Source organism: Phyllobates terribilis, unplaced genomic scaffold (genome assembly GCF_046119375.1).
Source record: "Phyllobates terribilis strain yellow unplaced genomic scaffold, ASM4611937v1 Scaffold_1__5_contigs__length_1240528914, whole genome shotgun sequence".
In the NCBI taxonomy this organism is placed as follows: Eukaryota; Metazoa; Chordata; class Amphibia; order Anura; family Dendrobatidae; genus Phyllobates; species Phyllobates terribilis.
Genome location: NW_027362761.1, coordinates 253457410 through 253480532, shown reverse-complemented (window position 1 = coordinate 253480532; position 23123 = coordinate 253457410). Strand labels below are relative to the sequence as shown.

At 40.6% G+C, this 23123-nt stretch overlaps 1 protein-coding gene across 2 annotated transcripts in view; it reads left to right on the top strand.

Annotated features, from left to right (window-relative positions):
* The window catches only part of INPP5J (inositol polyphosphate-5-phosphatase J), a 47695-nt gene that overhangs the window by 5495 nt on the left and 19077 nt on the right, over positions 1 to 23123 (top strand). For both annotated transcript variants that reach the window (XM_073671176.1, XM_073671175.1), the window contains exons 2-7: positions 7956 to 8491; positions 10276 to 10383; positions 10809 to 10917; positions 14727 to 14843; positions 16832 to 17007; positions 20159 to 20270. In XM_073671176.1, coding sequence (XP_073527277.1) covers positions 7956 to 8491; positions 10276 to 10383; positions 10809 to 10917; positions 14727 to 14843; positions 16832 to 17007; positions 20159 to 20270 — 1158 coding nt within the window. The remainder of the gene's footprint in view (positions 1 to 7955; positions 8492 to 10275; positions 10384 to 10808; positions 10918 to 14726; positions 14844 to 16831; positions 17008 to 20158; positions 20271 to 23123) is intronic.

Here is a 23123-nt window from a genome sequence, read left to right as displayed (position 1 = left end):
ATGTATATGTCCTCTGATAGGAGGAGTAGTACACTGCTCTTATGTATATGTCCTCTGATAGGGGGTGTAGTAGTACACTGCTCTTATGTATATGCCCTCTGATATGAGGAGTAATACATTGCTCTTATGTATATGCCCTCTGATAAGAGGAGTAGTACACTGCTCTTATGTATATGTCCTCTGATAGTGGGAGTAGTAGTACACTGCTCTTATGTAAATGCCCTCTGATATGAGGAGTAGTACATTGCTCTTATGTATATGCCCTCTGATAGTGGGAGTAATACACTGCCCTTTTGTATATGTCCTCTGATAGGAGGAGTAGTACACTGCTCTTATGTATATGTCCTCTGATAGGAGGAGTAGTAGTACACTGCTCTTATGTATATGCCCTCTGATAGGGGGAGTAGTACATTCCTCTTATGTATATGTCCTCTGATAGGGGGAGTACTAGTACACTGCTCTTATGTATATGTCCTCTGATAGGGGGAGTAGTACACTGCTCTTATGTATATGCCCACTGATAGGGGAAGTAGTACACTGCTCTTATGTATATGCCCTCTGATAGGGGGAGTAGTACACTCCTCTTATGTATATGTCCTCTGATCAGAGGAGTAGTACACTGCTCTTATGTATATGCCCACTGATAGGGGGAGTAGTACTACTCTTATGTATATGTCCAATGATAGGAGGAGTAGTACACTGCTCTTATGTATATGTCCTCTGATAGGGGGAGTAGTACACTCCTCTTATGTATATGTCCTCTGATAGGAGGAGTAGTACACTGCTCTTATGTATATGTCCTCTGATAGGGGGAGGAGTAATACATTGCTCTTATGTATATGCCCTCTGATAGGGGGAGTAGTACACTGCTCTTATGTATATGTCCTCTGATAGGGGGAGTAGTACACTGCTCTTATGTATATGCCCACTGATAGGGGGAATAGTACTACTCTTATGTTTATGCCCTCTGATAGGAGTAGTAGTACACTGCTCTTATGTATATGTCCTCTGATAGGAGGAGTAGTAGTACACTGCCCTTATGTATATGTCCTCTGATAGGGAGAGTAGTACACTGCTCTTATGTATATGCCCTCTGATATGAGGAGTAATACATTGCTCTTATGTATATGCCCTCTGATAGGGGGAGTAGTAGTACTCTGCTCTTATGTATATGCCCTCTGATAGGAGGAGGAGTAGTACATTGCTCTTATGTATATGCCCTCTGATAGGAGGAGTAGTAGTACCCTGCTCTTATGTATATGCCCTCTGATAGGAGGAGTAGTGCACTGCTCTTATGTATATTTCCTCTGATAGTGGGAGTAGTACACTGCTCTTATGTATATGCCCACTGATAGGGGGAGTAGTACACTGCTCTTATGTATATGCCCTCTGATAGGAGGAGTAGTAGTACACTGCTCTTATGTATGTGCCCTCTGATAGGAGGAGTAGTAGTACACTGCTCTTATGTAGATGTCCTCTGATAGGAGTAGTAGTAGTACACTGCTCTTATGTAGATGTCCTCTGATGGGGGGAGTAGTACACTGCTCTTATGTATATGCTCTCTGATAGGAGGAGTAGTAGTACACTGCTCTTATGTAGATGTCCTCTGAAAGGGGGAGTAGTACACTGCTCTTATTTATATGTCCTCTGATAGGGAGAGTAGTGCACTCCTCTTATGTATATGTCCTCTGATATGGGGAGTAGTACACTTTTCTTATGTATATGCCCACTGATAGGGGGAGTAGTACACTGCTTTATGTATTTGTCCTCTGATAGGGGGAGTAGTACACTGCTCTTATTTATATGTCCTCTGATAGGGAGAGTAGTACACTGCTCTTATGTATATTTCCTCTGTTAGGGAAAGTAGTACACTCCTCTTATGTATATGTCCTCTGATAGGGGGAGTAGTACACTGCTTTATGTATATGTCTTAAAAAAGACCTCTGATAGGGGGAGTAGTACACTGCTCTTATGTATATGCCCTCTGATAGGAGGAGTAGTACACTGCTCTTATGTGTATGCCCTCTGATAGGGGGAGTAGTTCACTGCTCTTATGTATATGTCCTCTGATAGAGGGAGTAGTACACTGCTCTTATGTATATGTCTTAAAAAAGACCCTCCTACTATTTACAACAACTTTAATTAATAAATGTTAAAAAGGGGGGCTTTATCAAGCTGAGGCAGGGGACATAGATGAGGGGATTCTGACCCTAGTTTGGCCTGATGGTTTCCCTACCTTGGTGAGGAGATTGGCACCCTTGAAAGCGATCTGTCGCCCTCGCCCAACGTTGACTCGCCCTCGGTGACCCTGTTACACCCTACAAAGAAGTAGCACCACCGTGAACAATCAAATAACAGCAAACATGCAAACGTGACCTTCATTGACCCAAATGGTAACCTTAAAAATTGCTGGCAATACGTACAGGAGATGATCATATCCAAGATTGTGAGTATATATCACCTATGTCTTATTAGGCTAAGTGCCCACGATGCAGAAATGCTGCAGATTTCTTCCGCATCTCCCTGGCAGGAAAAACACATGCGGATTGTACATGCGTTCTTCCTGCCAGGTAGAAGCGTTTGTCAAGCGTTTTTGCATGCATTTCTGCATGCGGGTTATCAAGCTCTTTCCAAGCGATTTTAGCATCACTTGGAAAGTGCTTGACAACTTGGTCACACTATATAAATCCATGCAACCGGCATGGATTTATATAGTGTGACCAAGTTAATAGTTGAAAAAAAGAATAAAAATGGTAAAAAATAAAAAAAAAACATTATACTCATCTTCTGATGGCCCCTGGTCTTTTCTCCGGTGCGTCCGGTCTCTTGTACAGCTCGCAGTGGTCTAATTTAGTCATGGAAGGTCCTTTTATTCCATCACGAGCCACCGGGGAGCCAAGAGGTACCGGATAGAAGACCGTGGGCCATCACAAGGTGAGTATAATATATATTTTTTATTTTAAATTCTTTTTTTAACAGGTTCTGTGGTACCCGGGTCTGGAGGAGAGTCTCCTCTTCTTCAGACCCGGGTACCATCTGCACATTGAATCTCTTAATATCCGCATGTGCACATGTAGTCATGCGGTTATTAAGCGATTCAATGCAAGTCAATGGCGGCGATTACGCTGTTTGTCTGCAAAATTAATGGACATGCTGCATATTTTTCCGCAATGATAATCCGCAGCGGAAATTTCCGCAGCATATGCACAGCACATGCGGATTATCATTGGGGACCATAAAGCACTTATTACCAAGCGTTTTTTAAGCGTTTTCGCTGCAGAAATTCCGCTGCAAAAATGCTTGAAAAACGCATAGTGGGCACACAGACTTAGTCAAACAATTGTAAATATATCACATACACCTTTTTAACCAAACCGTTAGTATTGTGAGCACTGTTCAACATAAACAGACTAGATAATGTCTGGGTTTTGATCCTGTATACTACTTGGGTAACATATAAAAGTATATTGCACTTGCTCAATGGCCTTAAACTATTCAACAATATAGATATTATTACTATTATTTATTATTATTATAGTGCCATTAATTCCATAGCGCTTTTCATGTGAAAAGGAGTATACATAGCGAATTACAAGTACAATAATCTTGAGCAAAAAGGAATTACCAACTGGTACAGGAGGAGCGAGGACCCTGCCCGCGAGGGCTCACAGTCTACAAGATATGTACCAAAACTTGCATATTAAAACACAGGATCACCATCAAAACTCATAGCTGATAGTCCATAAAAGAAACATGATTGATGTCTATAAGGTACTTATCGTTCATATTCTGATGTACATCCCAACTTCCAACGCGTTTTCCGCCTCTTGTATCAGGGGTTCATCAGGGGATCGGTGTTAGACAAAAAAACAATTGTTATGAAGACATTCCACCAGATGGAAGTGATGGCAAGTTTAATAGAACCTTTTTTAATCCATAACATGAAACTAAGGTTGATAATATAACTTTCATTACAAAATCTTCAGTTTTACGCAAATTAGTTGATGCATAAATGAATAAACTCCACATCAAAAACTACTATACTTCCTCTAATAGTGGGATTAGTGTACACTGCTCTTATGTATATATGTCCTCTGAGTGGGAGTAGTAATGCACAAGTGTGATTGACTGGTGAACTCCTAAAACATTATATACACTCCTCAACATTGAAATTCTAACCCCAAGAAGGAAAAGTTGTGGAATTATGGAAATCATGCCATCGATAGACAAGTTAATAATATGCAAATGATGAACAAATGGAAACAAAATATTCAAAACACCTTGATTTATTCAGTATCGAGTATGAGCGCTAAGTGCAGAAATACAGGCACTTAGCACGCAACTCGTGTATCAGTGAAGGTATTAATGGTTGGCTGATGCATGTTCTACCACACTGAGTGGACTTGGGCACGCAAGTTATCAAGGTCCGCTGCTGGCAGCTCGCTTTGCAGTTGCCAACCAATGACATACCAGATGTGCTCGATGGAAGACAAGTCCGATAACTCCGCAGGCCATGGTAACATGTTTAGGTCATGGAGGTTGCTCAAGCAACATGCGGTCTTCTTTTGTCATGTTGAAAAATGGATCCTGGGACACTTTGAAGTCGATTGATTCATTCTGTACTGCAAGTGTAATTTGATGTCACCAAGCCTAAGGCATCAAACAGTGTCTACTACACAAACCATCCCAAAGTGTTTCCATAACATTGGACTATGAGCCTGAAGACCAGCTACAGGTGTTCCTTTGACCTCAAGCCACCGCTTTCAAAAGCTATTATGGTCAAGAGCAAGACTGCAATGAAGGCTGGAAAAGTGGTCTATCCTCTACAGTGATTAGTTCCACTTTTATCTTGGATACAGTGATAGCTGGAGATTGGTCTTGACACCTCCTTGGCGAAGCCATGAAGAGGCCTTCACGATTGAACATTACACCAGTCCTACTCCCAGGTTTATGGTGTAGGATGTAATAATGTACAATAGCTGGACTCCTCTAGTTTTCATTCCAGGTACGCTAACAGCTTGTCGTGGCATTGACTTGGTTGTGGAACCAGTGTACGGCTATTTCTCATGTGTCCCATGAATCCTTTTTCAACACCACCTGGCCGCATGTTGTTTGTGCTACTTTGAGCAGCATGCATGGCCTAAACTTGTTAACACGGCCTGCAGCGTCTCTAGACTTGTCTTACTTAACATACATCAGGGACGTCAATGGTCAAGAAATGATGCTGCTAGCAGCAGATCTTGATGATTTGCACGTACAAGTGGATTCAGCGGGGCAGAACATTCCTCTGTTAACTAGTTATAACCTCACTGATAGCATACCTAGGTGTGTAAGCGCATGTGTTTCTGCATATGGCACTCATATTCGATACTGAATAAATCGAGATCTTTTGAAAATATTGTTTCCATTTTTTCATCATTTGCATATCATACCGTATGATTTCCATAATTCCACGACTTTTCCTTCTTAGTGTTGCAATTTCAATGTTGAGTGTATATACACATTTTACAGTATTGTACTGATTAATTTTAATGATTATAAGTGCTGTCATTGAGGTAGTAAGTAGTCAGGAGATGGTCCAGCATGGGTATTAATCTGCTGCATCCTGCCGTTTTCGGCAAATTTCACCAACTCTCTAATGTACTTGATACGTTGGGAAGCCACACTATTGGGCATCATCTCTCTGGGGAACACTGAATGATATTACTTGCTGACTTGTGTTTTCCCTTGAGATGAGCAGTGTTGGCAGCTAGTCAATTCTTGCTTTTCCTTGGGATTTATATGTACATTCTGATATCCTGAAAGTTGACTTGGGGAATTTACACAGTTGTGTGTATACATATATACATATGGACCACGATCAATCAAAGAGTTTGTTTACACCAGAACTCTGATGTAAATCACTTTGAAATGTCATAAAATGTTTGCACTTCACGAGGTTGCACAAACACTTTGCGACATTTGGAGTTTTCACTACCACCTCCACCAAAATGTTCACAGCTTGGGGTGGCACGGAGGGGCATGGCGACACCCGCTCATCTAGTTAGTTATGAGCTGTGGCGTTCCTGGCGTCACCAATCTTACTCCAGTATTCGAATGGAGTAAGATTTGGGCAAGGCACATGTAGGCGCATGCCACTTTTAATACGCGTCTGATTCAATAAGACTCCACCACGCCCCCTCATCAAGACTGGCATGAACAGTACCAGTCTTGATTAATTGGGGCCATAATCTGTATCTTCTGCCTATAGGGCCTCGTGCCTACAAAATAGCTGTCGGCTGAATAATTGACTGACAACTTTCTGTCCCAATTACCCCACACACAGTAATGCGCAGCTGACTAATGCTGTGCTATACAGAGAGCCACTGACAAATTTCTTTAAAAGTTTGAATCCTCTCTACCCGGACATTGTCTGTCGGCTAAGGGTTGGGAGGGCGCTATACAAATTTGATAATGAGCTCATCCAAATAAAATTATCGGGGTTAGATGACTTTTATCTAATTTGTATGGGAGCTTAATAATTTTCTGTTCACTGCTGTCTGTACACAATCCTATCTTTTGACTTGTTGCCTAGGGGCATGCACTTAGGACACCTAGGGAAGAAGACTTTGGAAATGCACGACACCCAAGTGAATGAAGAATGTTGAATCTAACTTTAATGTATCTTTTTTGTTTAGTTTAGGCTACATTCACGTTTGTTGTAGCCGACAGTGAACTGTCTATATTTTTAAATGGGTAGCATATCACCCAATAGAGTTTCATTTATCCATCCATACAGACATTGGTCTAAAATCAGATCTGTGTGGCGATCCTTGAGATTCAGAACTTGTCCTATTCTCATTCGTTTTAAAAATGGTTAGAACACAGAAAACTTCCTTTTTACTTCAGTGTGCCAACCATTATTCATCCATTTATAACTGATCCATTGCTAAGAGTCAAAGGATAAGTAACAGTTGTTAATAACAAATGAGAAAAAAATGGATGTAACATGAAGGAAAAACAGCTGGCACAAGAGATAAAAAGGGTCCGTTTTACATGTATGTACGAAATGAAAACAGAGGTGTAAATGTAGCGTATGGCTATGATCATACCTTCTTTTATTCTTTTCTTGTTTAAATACGTTTGCGTGCTGTACGTTTTCTTTCATTCTTAAAACTTACACAAATCAGAAACCACATGGACCCCATAATAATCAATGGGGTCACTGCTGACATTTGCAACAGTAGTTCCTCTAAATGGAACAGACAAATGTAATGTGCAAACGAAAATGTGACCATAGCATTAGCGTTATAATTAACGTCTGCATTCATTAAAGTGATCTAAATTACAGGAAGAAAAACAACAAAATAAACTAGTTTTGCCGCAAAGAGTACATTACTGTATCTACATGTAAATTCATACATAACTATATGATAAGGTATTGGACAAATATGGTGTAAGCATAGCTTAAGTAGTACTATACATATAATAACAAATTACTGTACCCATTATGAGGGTTTTCTGGTATATTTCAGTAAATTTAATGGTTATTCCAATCCCACCCATTCATTGCTGTCACATGAATATCAGCATCCAAGCAATGGCCACAGTTGGGAAGCGAGCCTGAGCTGTACTAAAATCCATAGCGTGCAGCGGTGCTCTGCCGTTTTCGGAGTTTCACCTCCTGTGGCCGTCACTTGGACGCTGATATTCCCATTTTACTCATAAATGACCCTTTATAGAAAAGTTTTTTTGCAATATATTTTAGAATATTTTTAGAATTAGATTATTTTAGAATTTTTTTTCAGATATACCATAACATTTTGATCTGTGAGGGTCCAGTCTAAAAATCAAAGGAATGCTATCGTATACTTAAAATAAAATTGTGATAGTTGCCAGATGTGCTTTTTGACTAGTTCTTTTTGAAGTTATTTTGATCATGTTGACACTGTATGTTTTGTGCTTGTTTCCTAAAGATGGATGCCCAACTTGTGTTTGTTGCTCCACCATCTCCAGAGTTGTCCATAAGGCCTGTTTCTTTGACTTCTCCTCGACTTAGTCCTGCAGGATCTGGTAGATCTCAACCCGAAGGTTCTAGCTGTTCACAAACTTCACTTTCGGTAGGACAACTGTCTATTCGTCCTTTAGCACCTGTGGGATCTTCTGCTCCTGACCGGTCACAACCAGAAGGATCCTTGAGACTTCATCCTGTGGGTTCTCAGTTCAGTCCGAAAGATGAATCTGGTAGATCACAACCTGAAGGATCTTGTCCAGGTCTTTTATCTCCAACTCTTCAATATAGGCCACTTCCTCCTGCTCCATCCTCGCCTCATCGATCACCAGTCCCTAGCCCAAGAGGATCACCGCAGCCTAGCAGATCCCAAGCTTCTCCACATCCAATTAGATCTCAGGAACCTTGTGTGAGATCTGATTCTAATCCATCATCTCAACTTGAAGTAGACAAATCATCTTTTAATGGTGCTGAACTAAACAAAGCAGGAGAGGATTTTAGGTAATTGTATTAAAATAAACCAGAATGCTCAACTACAGCATGATACAAATGAAATGCCCTCATTTGGTCTAATTGCCTTTTAATAACTGAAACCTGATTATATGGGAGCTGTTGTTACAAACGCTGTGTGTAATTTGATTCTTCTGTCTTGAGTTAGGCTCTATGTACATTGCATCTGAGCCTTTTCTTCAGCAGGATATCTCCAACAGAAGGCTCTTACCTCTGGTGGTACTATACAGGCATACATACAGTGGAATCCTTTGCCCATAGGCTCTAAAGGAAGAAAAAGTATTCTTATTTTGCAGTGTCTTTATTGGAAAGTACAGTCTGCCGTGCTTTCCTATACCATTGGATCTGGCCTCCCTTTGTTTGAAGGGAGCTGTATAGATATGTCTGGCGTATACATGAAATGTAGACCATTGTTCACTGAGCCTTTTTTTGCTTCTTCTTCCTCCCCCTATTGTTACCGTTACATGCTGAATGAACGCAGTAAAAAAGACTGCACACAGAGGGTTTGATTGTAGACTGTAACCACAGAGAAACATGTGAATCAAAGCCGTACAGAATAGTAATACATTCAGCAGTCTAAAAATGATTGCAAAACTGCAGTCTTCCTGTAGAGCAGCCATAAACCACCACTGTGGATCCTCAGAAGCAAGGCATGGGCAATAGGCTCTGACAACGAATACATGTATGTCCATTGGTTTGACACCTGAAATGTATTTTTGTGGTGTAGAATCTGCTTGTTCAAGAACAGATACCTGAATGTCAAAAGGGTGTGCCCACTGGTGTGTCTGCCCATGTGTATATAATGCCTCTCTAAGTAAGAGTTTTGCTATGAAATATGTTATTTGTATGGCGGGAGTAGCGATGTGGGGCTGCTGCTCACTTCTGATGCCGCTTATCTCATGGGAAAACAACAGATGATGAGACCAGCACTCTTTTTAGCTTATATTCTGAGTAGAGATGAGCGGATCTGGTGAGATTAGAATTCGCCAAATCATACAGATTTGACCGGGAAATTTGATATGCTATGAATTTATTATCTGCAATTTGAATGTCTCTAATTATGCACTGGGGCCTGGAGAGATAACAAAACTTAGGATGTGGAAAAAAGAACAACTGATACCTACCTCCCTGTCCCCTGTGGCGCTCCTTATTACTGCTGCGTGTGATGAAACCTTGGGCATCTTCACGCTGCATGCACAGAGAGGTCCCATGCCTAGTCACGGCTAGAAGTCCCTGCCTAGTTCGAGTGTCGTAAGGTCGGGACGCCTGTCATGATGTCACGACTCTTGCAGCAACGTTACAATGCTCACCCTAGGCTCGGCCTTCTGGCCATATCTGGACCCGGACATCCCTTCCCATGCAGTCTCAGCCTGGCATCGAGTGTTTCAGTGTGCCGTGGTGATAAATGGCTCCAAGGACCATATAGGGGAACGTGAACAGCAGAATGAGCGGTGAGGTGAGTATTACTTTTTTTTGTAACCTTTTGCTGGCCAATTATGGTTTAGCAATGTTGCTGAATTCGCACAGAGAAATATGCATAGAATTTAATTCCGCTCAGATAAATTCACCCAACTAACTCTGAGCATGTGGTTGTTATATCCAGAAATGTGACTTCTAGTTTGGAATCTGAGTCATTGCATGTAACGCACATATGATACAATCCCCAACTACATTAATTTTTAATTGTGTGTTTTCCTGTGCCGATGCTATCATTTTTTGACTATATATTGTGTTTATGTTTTCCCGCTATTGTTGTATACTACGTCGTTGAGCAGGGTATATATCATCACGTGGAATGTGGGCTGTTCTGTGCCACCGTCAGACCTCACGGGTCTTCTCTGCCTTAATGCTGGAGATGGCAAGACTGATATGTTTGTTATTGGGTAAGATATATCCTTTATATCCTATCCCTTAAATGTTACAATGATAAATGCAAATATCTGTGGCCGCTTTTAAGCCCCCATATACTTTAGATAGCTGTCGGCTGATGGTTTGGTCGATTGTTCTGCCGGCAGCTATCTCGCCTGAAACTCCCATACATAAAGTGCTGCTGTGTTCTCTATGAAGGCCACTGCCAGACTTCTCTGGCAGCTGCTTATCTTGTAGAGAACAAAAAGATCGGCAGTCCAAAATCGGAAATGCCAGATCCTTATCTTCCCTGACAATCCTCTGTCCGGAGCCCCTATACATATTAGACAGCCGAACCGGCCATATTGGCGGGTTCGGCCAAAATTAGTCTTAATATATATGGAGGCCTTTTGTATTTTCATTTATCAGCTTAACATAATATAATGCTATGTTTCTACAGGTTACAGGAGGTCAATTCCATGATCAATAAGCGTCTCAAGGATGCTCTGTTTTCAGATCAGTGGAGTGAAGTGTTCATGGATGTCTTGAGCCCCTTCAGCTATGTGCTGGTGAGATTGATTGCAGGAAAGCATGTAGACCACTGCCTGTATTATGCAATATACAGTATATATATTTGTCTGTTTATTGTTGTGCTTGTGCTTGGTATATGCCCGTAATGGAAATTCAATACCAATGTGTGTGAGCGTGTGTATATATGTATATGTATATATACAGTATGTATGTATACAGGGACACCTATACATTACACCTACAGGAGCTTTTATGACATCCCAATCTAAATCCATAAGCATTAATGTGCAGTTGGTCACCCCTGAAACAGCTTCCACTCTTCTGGAAGAGTTTTGGGGTGTGTCTTTGGGACTGTTTGTCCATTCATGCAGAATAGCATTTGTGAGGTCAGACACAGATGTTTGATGACAAGGCTTGGTTCATCCCAAAGGGATTTTTTGTGGCCCATTCAGGTTCTTCCACATGAAACTCAACCGACCAAGCCTTTATAGACCTTTCTTTGTGTACTCTTCATTGAGGAACAGAAAAGGGCCTTTCCAAAACTATACAATTATCCAAAATGTCTTGGGATGCTGAAGCATTAAGGTTTCCTTTCACTGGAACTAAAGGCCCCCCCATACATACTTGATCAATGTTGGCCGAAACTGCTGATATCACAGGTTCGGATGACCATCTAATGTGTATGGGGACGCTGGCCAACTGATGGTTGAGTAAGATAAGAATCGCACATGTACGATTTCGGACTGCTGATCTCGCTGCTTTCCCAGAGATGAGAGAATACAGACGTGGTCGGCCAAACGAGCGCTCCTGTGTTTGGGAGAGTCAGCTGAGATGGCTGTGGGCCAAACAATCAGCCAAAGCATCGTTCAGCCGCCAGCTATCTAATATTTTTGGCCAGCTTAAGGGACCTAAACCAACCTCTGAAAAATAACCCCATAGCATTATCACTCCTCCACCAAACTTTACAGTTGCCACAATGCATTCACAAAACCCAGACTTGTCCATCAGATGCCAGATAGAGAAGTGTGATTAGTCACTGCACAGAACACGTTTCCACTGCTCCTTGGTCCACTGGTAGCGTGATTTACACCACTCCATATAATGCTTGGCATTGTGCTTGGTGATGTAAGGCTTGCGTGTAGCTACTCGGTCATGGAAACCTATGCAATGAAACTCCCAATGCTCAATTTTTATGCTGATGTTAATGTCAGAGGAGATATGGAGCTCTGCAGTTATCGAGTCAGCAGAGCTTAGTGACTTTTATGCTCCATGCTCTTCAGCACTCAGGGACCTCACTCTGTAACTTTACATGGTTTACCACTTCATGGCTGAATTTCTGTGGTACCTAAATTTTACACTTTTCAGAAATGTCATGAACTGACTTCTTACAATAGTAAGATCCTATTACTGTACCACACTAGTATCAGTGAGCTCTTCAGAACAACCATTTCTGTCACAAATGTTAGTAAAGGCAGATTGCTTGACTGGTGGGTGTATTTTATACACCTGGGGCATTGGGACTGAAGGAAAAAACTAAATGCAATCATACAAAGACGTTAAAATTCTTTTGTCCATATAGTTTATGTAGGAATTGCTGCCTCACTAGGCTTCTTGACAGCATAATTACCGGTAATGAAAAGCTTGAATACAATGTTTCCGGCGTAAAGTATCCTTGGGATATATTTTGCTGTGTTGCAGCTCCGTAATGCCAGAAATGCAATGCTTGTAATGGATTACTGTTGGCACTGGGCTTTTTTCTGCGTTGTCATTTGTCAGGAGAGCTGATTACTATGGATAATACATTTGCAGTGTAATGTAAATTAGTTCATGTTACCTTTATTTACTAGGCACGGTCATGTTCTTTTTTAGGAAGCATCTACGCGTGTAAGAGCAACTCTTAAGGCCCCGTCACACATAACGAGATCGCTAGCGAGATCGTTATTACGTCACGGTTTTGGGATCGCTGGAGAGTCGTTTCGTGATCGCTGGGGAGCTGTCAAACATGCAGAACTTCCCAACGATTTCGGCCGCCCCAGCGATCTAACTAACGATCTCGGCGGTCGTTGGGACGCTTTCACACAGCAGCTATTTCAACGATCCACACCTTGATAGGGACTGTACTGTGTCACAAAGGCGTGCATAAAATTACACAAAATCAGGACTCAGTCGAATGAACTGATATCAACAGTCCAGAGAATTCTGCTAGGATCTGCAATCCAGCACGAGGTCAGAAACAAAGGATGGAATCGCTATTCTGTTGCCTTCTTTATGCACGGCGGAAAATGAGAACGCTGTAGCGACCACCAATCGGGGACAAGGGGCGCGGAAAAGTCCAATTTATGCACGCCTACGTGTCTCAGTTCTGAATCGCTAACGAGGTCGTTGGTAAGGTGTCAAATACAGCGATGCACACTGCCCAGCGGGAGTGCAACGACCCAGCAATGGTCCAGGAAGCTTTGTAACGATCAGCGATCTCACAGCAGGGGCCTGATCGTTGCTACCTGTCAGACATAACGAGATCGCTAGCAAGATCGCTATTGCGTCACAAAAACCGTGACATATCAACGATCTCGCTAGCGATCTCGTTATGTGTGATGGGGCCTTTACAGTGATTCTTGATGACAATTGACTTTTGTCTAGACCACAGCCCCACTATCAGTATTTGGTCAGTATTTTTTCAGGAGTGGGAGGTAAAACCAGGTGAGGAACAATCTGAGAAAAGGTATAATAGAAACACGTCACGACTTCTGCAGTTATCACCAGAATTGGTCACTTGTCTCTATTATACCTTTTCTCTGTTTCTCACCTGGTTTTACCTCCCACTCCTGAAAAAATACTGACTGAATACTGACCAAATACTGATAGTGGGGCCTTGGCCTTTGACGTATTGCAGACAGTTAAATTGTATTTATATGTACCAAATAAAATGAGAGGTGCCTATATGCTACATTAGAGCCCTTTATCTTCAGTTTCTTACCATTCCTGGGTGTCCTGTTGAATGAAATCTCTGAGTAGCACTTATCCATTATATGCGGTGACACAATGGAATGACTTGCGCTGCTGTAACTGGATTTATATTGATTTACTTGTCAGATTAACGTAAATGTGTATGAAGAGTAGAGATGTCTGGTGGTAGCAGAGCCATTCAGCTAGTCTTTGAGCCTGATCCATCATTGCATTTTTGCCAGTGTTTTGACATGAATATCTCTCAATTAATGACTTATAAATTTGCGACAAATTAATCAAATGATTTGCGCCTTTTTCAAAGTTTGTGTCATTGTGGGTTTTCCTGATGTTTTTGCCTGATTCATCAACTACAAGTTTTTCAATAGTCACAAATCTTGGCAGAAATGTGCTCTAGTCCACCCCTGGAATGATTTAATGTGCGTCGGATGTTTTGGCACATTTTTTTCCCCATTTTGTGAAATGTGCGACTTTTTGCACTAAAAAAGTCATAAAACAAGTCAAAGACATGGAAAAAGAGCATTTTTGATTTTTCTCAAAATTCATGAAGCATGTATTTGAAGAATTCACTGCATTGAATACCACAAGACAAAAAAAAGGCTTCAAGAAAATCACAAATGATAAATTTGGGCATTAGATCAGGGCTTTCAATGATGAATCAATCTTAATCGTCCGATAAGTTTCTCATGAATCAAAAAGTCACTGAGTGGGAGGTATAAATGACAACATAATTGGCAGAAATGAAATGATGACTTAGGCCCAGATTTATCTGTTAAATATCAATGCACGGCAAGGTTTCAATTATTACTCCTTATATTTGGTAATGTGCTTTTTATTGTTTTTCACACAAAGGTTTCAGTTGCTGTCTGATTTCTTGTCATAGGTCAGCTCTGTGCGGATGCAAGGTTGTCTTCTGTTGGTGTTTGCAAAGTATTTCCACCTTCCCTATCTGCGCGATGTACAGACGGACTGCACAAGAACTGGCTTAGGGGGTTACTGGGTTAGTATACTGCAGTAGACAATTAGTCCTCCTGTATGTCACGACTACAATGTGAAGAGACTGTCTACTGAATACTGCATTGTATTCCCCTATAGAATCACTGGTTCTAGAAAGGAAAAAAAGCCAATATTGTTCAATAAGATAAAGCTGGTGAAATAAGTATTAATTTTCTAAGTAAATCTATTTCTAAAGGTGCTGTTGACATGAAATTCTCACCAGATGTCTGTAACATCCCATCCAATCCAGGCAAAGAAATCAAACCATAGATATCCAGAAATTAAGTATTAAACACTCTTACTGAAATGTAATTAATACTTTGTGGAAGAGCCTTTGTTGGTCATGACAGCGTCAAGACACCTCCTGTATGGAGAATCTAGTCGCATGCATTGCTCAGGTATGATTTTTTTCCCATTTTTCTTCATATCCTGAAGGCTCTGTGGGCTTCTTCCATGAGCTTTAGTTCCTTCCATAAATTTTCTATTGGATTCAGGTCAGGTGATTGGCTTGGCCATTCTAAGAGCTTTATTTTCTTTCTCTGAAACAAGTTGAGAGTTTCCTTGGTTGTGTGTTTGGGATCATTGTCTTGCTGAAATGTCCACTCTCGTTTCCTCTTCATCATCCTGGTAAATGGCAGCAGATTTTTATCAAGAATGTCTCGGTACATTTGTCCCTTCATCCTTCCTTCATTTATATGAAGTTTTCCAGTGCCGTATGCTGAAAAACAGCCCCACACCATGATGTTCCCACCTCCAAACTTAACTGTTGGTATGGTGTTTTTGGAGTGATATGCAGTACTTTTTTGCCTCCAAACATGGTATGTTTTATGGCATCCAAAGAGTTCAATTTTGGTCTCATCTGACTCGATTATATTCTCCTAGCATTTCAGAAGGCTTGTCTAAATGTTGTTGGGCAAACTTTAAACGCGCTTGAACATGTTTTTGTTCAGCAATGTAGTCTTATGAGCATGCATACAGGCCATGGAGGTTGAGTGCATTACTTATTATTTTCTTTGAAGCAGTTGTACCTGCTTTTGCAATTGTACCTGCTTCCTGCAATTGTACCTTTCTGTACCTCTCCACAGGTGGTCCTTGGCTCTTGGACAACACTTGTGATAATTCTTTTCACTCCTCTGTCTGAAATCTTGCAGGGAGCACCTGGTTGTGGCCGGTTTTGGGTATAATGGTTTTATTTTCCACTTTCAGATTATGCCCCCAATAGTACTCACTGGAACCTTCAGTAGTTTAGAAATTTTTCTCTAACCAATGCCATCATTATGTTTTACAATAATAAGGTTGCGAAGGTCTTGAGACAGCTCACTGGGTTTACCCATCCTGAGATGTTTCTTTTGTGGCACCTTGGTATTGAGATACCTTTTATAGACCATCAGTTGAACCAGCTGATATTGCTTTCTAATTACTGATAGATTTAGCTGGTGACATGACTTTCCATGGCTTTTTGCATCTCTTTCTTCATGCTTCATGTGTTTAATAGTTTTCCCCTGTGTTATTTTACATTAGTACATATAACTTAATTTATGGACATCTATGGTTTGATTCCTTTGATATGTGGATTGGATGGGTTGTTACCGACATCTGAGGAGAATTTCATGTTAATATCACATTTAGAAATGTATTTTTACTTAGAAAATTGGTGACGTGTTCAATACTTATTTCACCCGCTGTATTTGATTTAACAACTCTTTACGTGTGTGGTGCTCTCAAGGAACAGAAACCCATATATCACTGTGTAAGAAAACGGCAATGTACTTATCTTCCATTAGCACTTTATTGCGGTTTTTAATAACTCAGATCTCAAATACGGTAGTGTGCATGTGGCCTTACGACTCTAGTCTGGCCGCTTCATTAGGACATATGCCCATAATGCTCTCGTCTAGCACTGGCCTCACTCCTTTAGTGTTCTGCATACTTTTATTGTATGTAGGCCTGTTTATGGAATTTTAGCTGTCTCATTTTTGCTTCCATTTTTAGGGTAACAAAGGTGGCGTCAGCATTCGACTATCCCTCTTTGGACACATGGTGTGCTTTCTGAACTGTCACTTGCCAGCTCACATGGAAAATTCTGACCAGCGTGTGGACAATTTTGAGAGTATTCTGCATCTTCAGCAATTCCAGGGTCCCCTAGCGAATGGTGTCCTAGACCATGAGTAAGTTCCTGATCTCAACGTGAATGTTGAAGGTTGAATGATTTGGCATGGAGATTGTACTTTCACTGTAGTATATTTTTACACCTAAAACAATATTCTGCCACTATAATGGGTAATCATGTGAAGCTGTCACTTAGGGCTCAGTTCTAGCAAGAGCAAATGGAGATTCCAAGAGGCCATAATATTGATAGCATAGGTTACTTATTAGCCAGATAAATTAGATGCTTACTGCTTATGAGTAACTGATATGGTTCTTGTTGATTAATATTCGTTAGCTATTTGCTGTTTCCTAGGGAACTATAAATTACAATGGATAAAAAATAGATTTTCATCCATATTTTGTGCATTTTTGCTGTATGACCAAATAATATTTTTTCAAAGCATTCTGCCAATTAAATAGTAAAAACTGGACAGCATTCAGATGACACATGGAGATCATGTGTGCGCTGTTTTTTTTTCATTGACCCATTGATTTGAAAGAGTGAATTTGAATTTGATCCATGAATCAGATCAAAAACCAACATGTGAACAGTCCCATGTACTACAATGGGTTCTGTCTGTGAAAAGCTCAAATAGAACGCATACATAAAACATGGACGTCTGAATGAGGCCTTATCCTGAAATGCTGAGGAGTTTCACAGCAAACGTCAGAGATGAATTTATTGAGGCTGGTGGTGGAAGCAAGTTACAAATTATGGTGCACTCATATACTTGCGAAATTATTTGCAACTTTTTCCTTTTCTGCGCCAATCCCCCCACGACTTTTAAAATAGGCAGGGCTTAGTAGGATGGAAGGGGCCTCCGCAGCATGACAGATTTACTATAATTTATGCAAAAATTGTCATAATTGGTGTAGATTTAACTGTCTGCCAAGCGGAGCTCCACTGGATTTATAGAGAGTAGTATGCCTACTTCTAAAATGGGTGCATCTTACACTACTTAACTTGGCACATGAAATGCCAGTCATAATACATTCTCCGCATAGGTTTTTAAGAATTCCAGCCCTAAGGACAAGCATTCCATTCAGCTCCACCCCAGCCAGGTAATCTTGATTTCAGGCAGTTTCTGTCTGAACACCACCTTATAATGCGTTGCCAAACCGCCGCAAAAAAATATATGTCAAAATGATACATATGCACATGTTCAGTTTGTTACTTAGGATTTCCGAAACCTTGAAGCATTAAAAAGAAGTAACGTGTACATTCTTAGGACTGCTTTGTTTGGAATCCGCCATGCACTTTAAAATATAAAGCAAAGACGCCAGCGGAAAAATGATTGCAAAGACACTTCAGGAAAATGAATGCCAGCGTTTTTCTGAAGCGTTTTCATCATGGAAAAGAAGGTGGTTCCACCGGCGGCTTTAAGTATGCCGTGGGAACATACCCTTAATAAGTCTCTCCCTATTTATCTATGGTAAGAGACCTGTCAATTAAGCACTTTTCCATTTAGGAACCTGTCGTGGATACGAGTGACTGAGCAGTCAGTTATGCTGAGGGCAGTGGATTCCTCCATGCCCCGGCTGTAAAGATAACTTCTGTTCACAGTCGCTTTCTGCTTTCAGAAAACACCTTAGACATACCTGCTCCATTTTATTTTCATTATTGTAAAGATTTTATGACTTTTCATAATGTGTACAAAAGATACGATACCAAAGTTCAACTCAAAAGACAAATATTATATCATTCTCCCACTCACTTCAGAAAAAACCCTCCATAGTCCTGTCTGATAGAAGAAGAGAAAGTGAGAGGAAAAAAAGATAGATGAATAAATTGGTGAATGAAATACTAATAAAAATAGGAATATTAACAATAACAGGAATAATACTAAGTTAATAAATGCTTTTTCCCTTTTTCTTTCTCCTTCTCTTTACCCCATATCCCCTTTTAATTTCTTTAAAACACTTGCTCTGCGTCAAAGATTGCCAACCCATCTTCATCTTTGCAAGATTTAAAGGGGTATTCCCATCTCCAGGATCCTATCCGAATATGTAGTAGGTGTAATAATAATAATAATAATATTAGCAAATACCTCCAATTAGAAATTTAGTATAGTTCTTCTGATTCGCTATGTCTCTTTCCTCATGTGCACATATTTCAAGACCTCGGGTATCCATGGTTACAACCACTAGCAACTAGCTGTCACAATGTCTGTGGTCTTAACCATGTATACCTAAGGTCCTGCAATGCCTGCACATGAGGAAAGAGACATAGCGAATCAGAAAAACTATACTACATTTCTAATTCGAGGTATTTGCTAATATTATTATTATTATATCTACTACACATTGGGACAGGATCTTGGAGATGGGAATACCCCTTTAAAGTTTCACTAAAATCAGGTTAAAGACTCTAAGAATTAAGCAGAGCTTTTATGTCTGAGTAGAAAGGGTTAAATCACCAATTTAATGCAGGGAATTGTCAACTTTTGTTACATGTTGCTTTAGTGACTGGGAGCAGCCATATGAAAATGAGTTGATGTGGGCACATTAAGAGGTCTCAGAACAGGTTTTTATGGTTATACAAATGTATGCAAACACATGTACACCGTCACAATAACGTATTATATTAACAGCGACTTCCAAATTGTGCAGGTCGGATTACAACATTGATGTGTTCCAATTTTAGCAGTGGGTCTCACAACATGTTTTAGGAAACCTCAGAATATCGATGATTGTCTTCAGTATGTGAAAAAAAGCAGTTTTCCAGTATTGTTTTCTTAGTTCAGCCATAGTAAAAGAAAAGAAACCACAGAAATAGTCCAACACCAGAATACATTCCTGATTGCATAGAAATCTTCAAATCCATAGTAAAAATCCGTTCAGCCCATCTTGCATGTTTCAGAAAGGCGTACATTTATAAAACTCATAAGCTGCCATGCCAGGTGAGCTCACTAAATTGTGTTCCATTATTGTGTTATTTTAATTTTATTGTGCTTAACGGGGAAAAAAAACAAATGAGATGAGATCTAGAAATTTGTTTAGACAGACTTTATTCATGGTGTCACCAAACATCCATATTGGAGGATTATAAACCGATCATTACCTTGAGCAGTATGGTTTTCTGTTGGTCTTTCCGTTTGCAATATATACTTAATCTTCTTCCGAGATGTATTTCTTTTAGTCACAATAATTTCTTTTTGTGTAATATTTCAGCCTGGTGTTCTGGTTTGGAGACTTAAATTTCCGAATAGATGACCTAGACCTGTATTTTGTGAAGTCTGCTGTCCAAGGCAACAAACTGTCTCTGCTTTGGGAGAAAGATCAGGTGAGGGCAAGGGTAGAATGGGGGTAACTAGACAACCATAGGAAACACATAAACTCCTCAATGTCCTATTTAACCAGAAAGCTGAGCTTAGACTTTCAAAACGGATTTTCAAAGCAAGTACACCAGCCTTGTCTGGTCTAGTACATTTTTTAGGGGTGATAAGACTAGGTATTTCGATCTGAGCATGGTCTGTGAACATGGACCGTGTGCAATCGGCCTTCAAGTCCATGTCCCTCTATTCTAATTACTTTCTCAATGCATCTTTATTGGGGTCAAGGACCTACGTTTCTGATACAGAACTCCTAATCTCCTGACTACACATATACAGTGGTGGCCAAAAGTATTGACACCCCTGCAATTCTGTCAGATAATACTTAGTTTCTTCCTGAAAATGATTGCAATCACAAATTCTTTGGTATTATTATCTTCATTTAATTTGTCTTCAATGAAAAAACACAAAAACAGTTGTCCTAAAGCCAAATTGGATATAATTCCACACCAAACCTAAAAAAGGGGGTGGACAAAAGTATTGGCACTGTTTGAAAAATCATGTGATGCTTCTCTAATTCGTGTAATTAACAGCACCTGTAACTTACCTGTGGCACCTAACAGTTGTTGGCAATAACTAAATCACACTTGCAGCCAGTTAACATGGATTAAAGTTGACTCAACCTCTGTCCTGTGTCCTTGTGTGTACCACATTGAGCATGGAGAAAAGAAAGAAGACCAAAGCGGACTTTGTCTGAAGACTTGAGAAACCAAATTGTGAGGAAGCATGAGCAATCTCAAGGCTACAAGTCCATCTCCAAAGACCTGAATGTTCCTGTGTCTTCCGTGCGCAGTGTCATCAAGAAGTTTAAAGCCCATGGCACTGTGGCTAACCTCCCTAGATGTGTACGGAAAAGAAAAATTGACGAGAGATTTCAACGCAAGATTGTGCGGATGGTGGATAAAGAACCTCGACTAACATCCAAACAAGTTCAAGCTGCCCTGCAGTCCGAGGGTACGACAGTGTCAACCCGTACTATCCGTCGGCGTCTGAATGAAAAGGGACTGTATGGTAGGATACCCAGGAAGACCCCACTTCTTACCCCGAGACATAAAAAAGCCAGGCTGGAGTTTGCCAAAACTTACCTGAGAAAGCCTAAAACGTTTTGGAAGAATGTTCTCTGGTCAGATGAGACAAAAGTAGAGCTTTTTGGGAAAAAGCATCAACATAGAGTGTACAGGAAAAAAAAGAGGCATTCAAAGAAAAGAACACGGTCCCTACAGTCAAACATGGCGGAGGTTCCCTGATGTTTTGGGGTTGCTTTGCTGCCTCGGGCACTGGACTGCTTGACCGTGTGCATGGCATTATGAAGTCTGAAGACTACCAATAAATTTTGCCGCATAATGTAGGGCCCAGTGTGAGAAAGCTGGGTCTCCCTCAGAGGTCATGGGTCTTCCAGCAGGACAATGACCCAAAACACACTTCCAAAAGCACTATAAAATGGTTTGAGAGAAAGCACTGGAGACTTCTAAGGTGGCCAGCAATGAGTCCACACCTGTGGAGAGATCTCAAAATGGCAGTTTGGAGAAGGCACCCTTCAAATATCAGGGACCTGGAGCAGTTTGCCAAAGAAGAATGGTCTACAATTCCAGCAGAGCATTGTAAGAAACTCATTGATGGTTACCGGAAGCGGTTGTTCGCAGTTATTTTGGCTAAAGGTTGTGCAACCAAGTATTAGGCAGAGGGTGCCAATACTTTTGTCTGGCCCATTTTTGGAGTTTTGTGTGAAATGATCAATGATTTGATTTTTGCTTCATTCTCTTTTTTGTTTTTTCCTTGCAAGCAAATTAAATGAAGATAATAATACCAAAGAATTTGTGATTGCAATCATTTTCAGGAAGAAACTGGTATTATCTGACAGAATTGCAGGGGTGCCAATACTTTTGGCGACCACTGTATGTGGGCCTATTATTTTGTATGGAGGACTATGTGGGCCTATTATTCTGTATGGAGGACTATGTGGGGCCCATTATTCTGTATGGAGGACTATGTGTGGCCCATTATTTTGTATGGAGGGCTATGTGGGCCTATTATTCTGTATGGAGGACTATGTGGGGCCCATTATACTGTATGGAGGACTATGTGTGGCCCATTATTCTGTATGGAGGACTATGTGGAGCTATTATTCTGTATGGAGGATTATGTGGGGCCCATTATTCTTTATGGCGGACTATGCGGGACCCATTATACTGTATGGAGGACTATGCGGAGCCCATTATTCTGTATGAAGGGCTATGTGGGGCCCATTATACTGTATGGAGGACTACGTGTGGCCCATTATTCTGTATGGAGGACTACGTGTGGCCCATTATTCTGTATGGAGGACTATGTGTGGCCAATTATTCTGTATTGAGGACTATGTGGAGCTATTATTCTGTATGGAAGACTAGGTGGAGCTATTATTCTGTATGGAGGACTATGTGGGGCCCATTATTCTGTATGGAGGACTATGTGGGGCCCATTATTCTGTATAGAGGACTATGTGGGGCCATTATACTGTACACTCCCTGACAGAAGTTATGTCGCTTATCCATGTTATGTAAATAAAAACTTATAACCTGACGTTAAATTCATCCATCGGTTTTATAAATTACTCTTTTGAAAGCTGAATCCCTCCAAAATTTGGATTAGGTTAAGAAAATAAATTGGCATCAATGCTGAAATATTGATCATTTAATGAACACAGAATGGTCAGATTTTGGCAAGACAAAAGTTTTGTCGCTCTCAGAAAGTAATGTGATATTCAAACAAATAATTATCTTAAAATACAAATATATGTTGCATAACATTGGTGAATGAAGTTG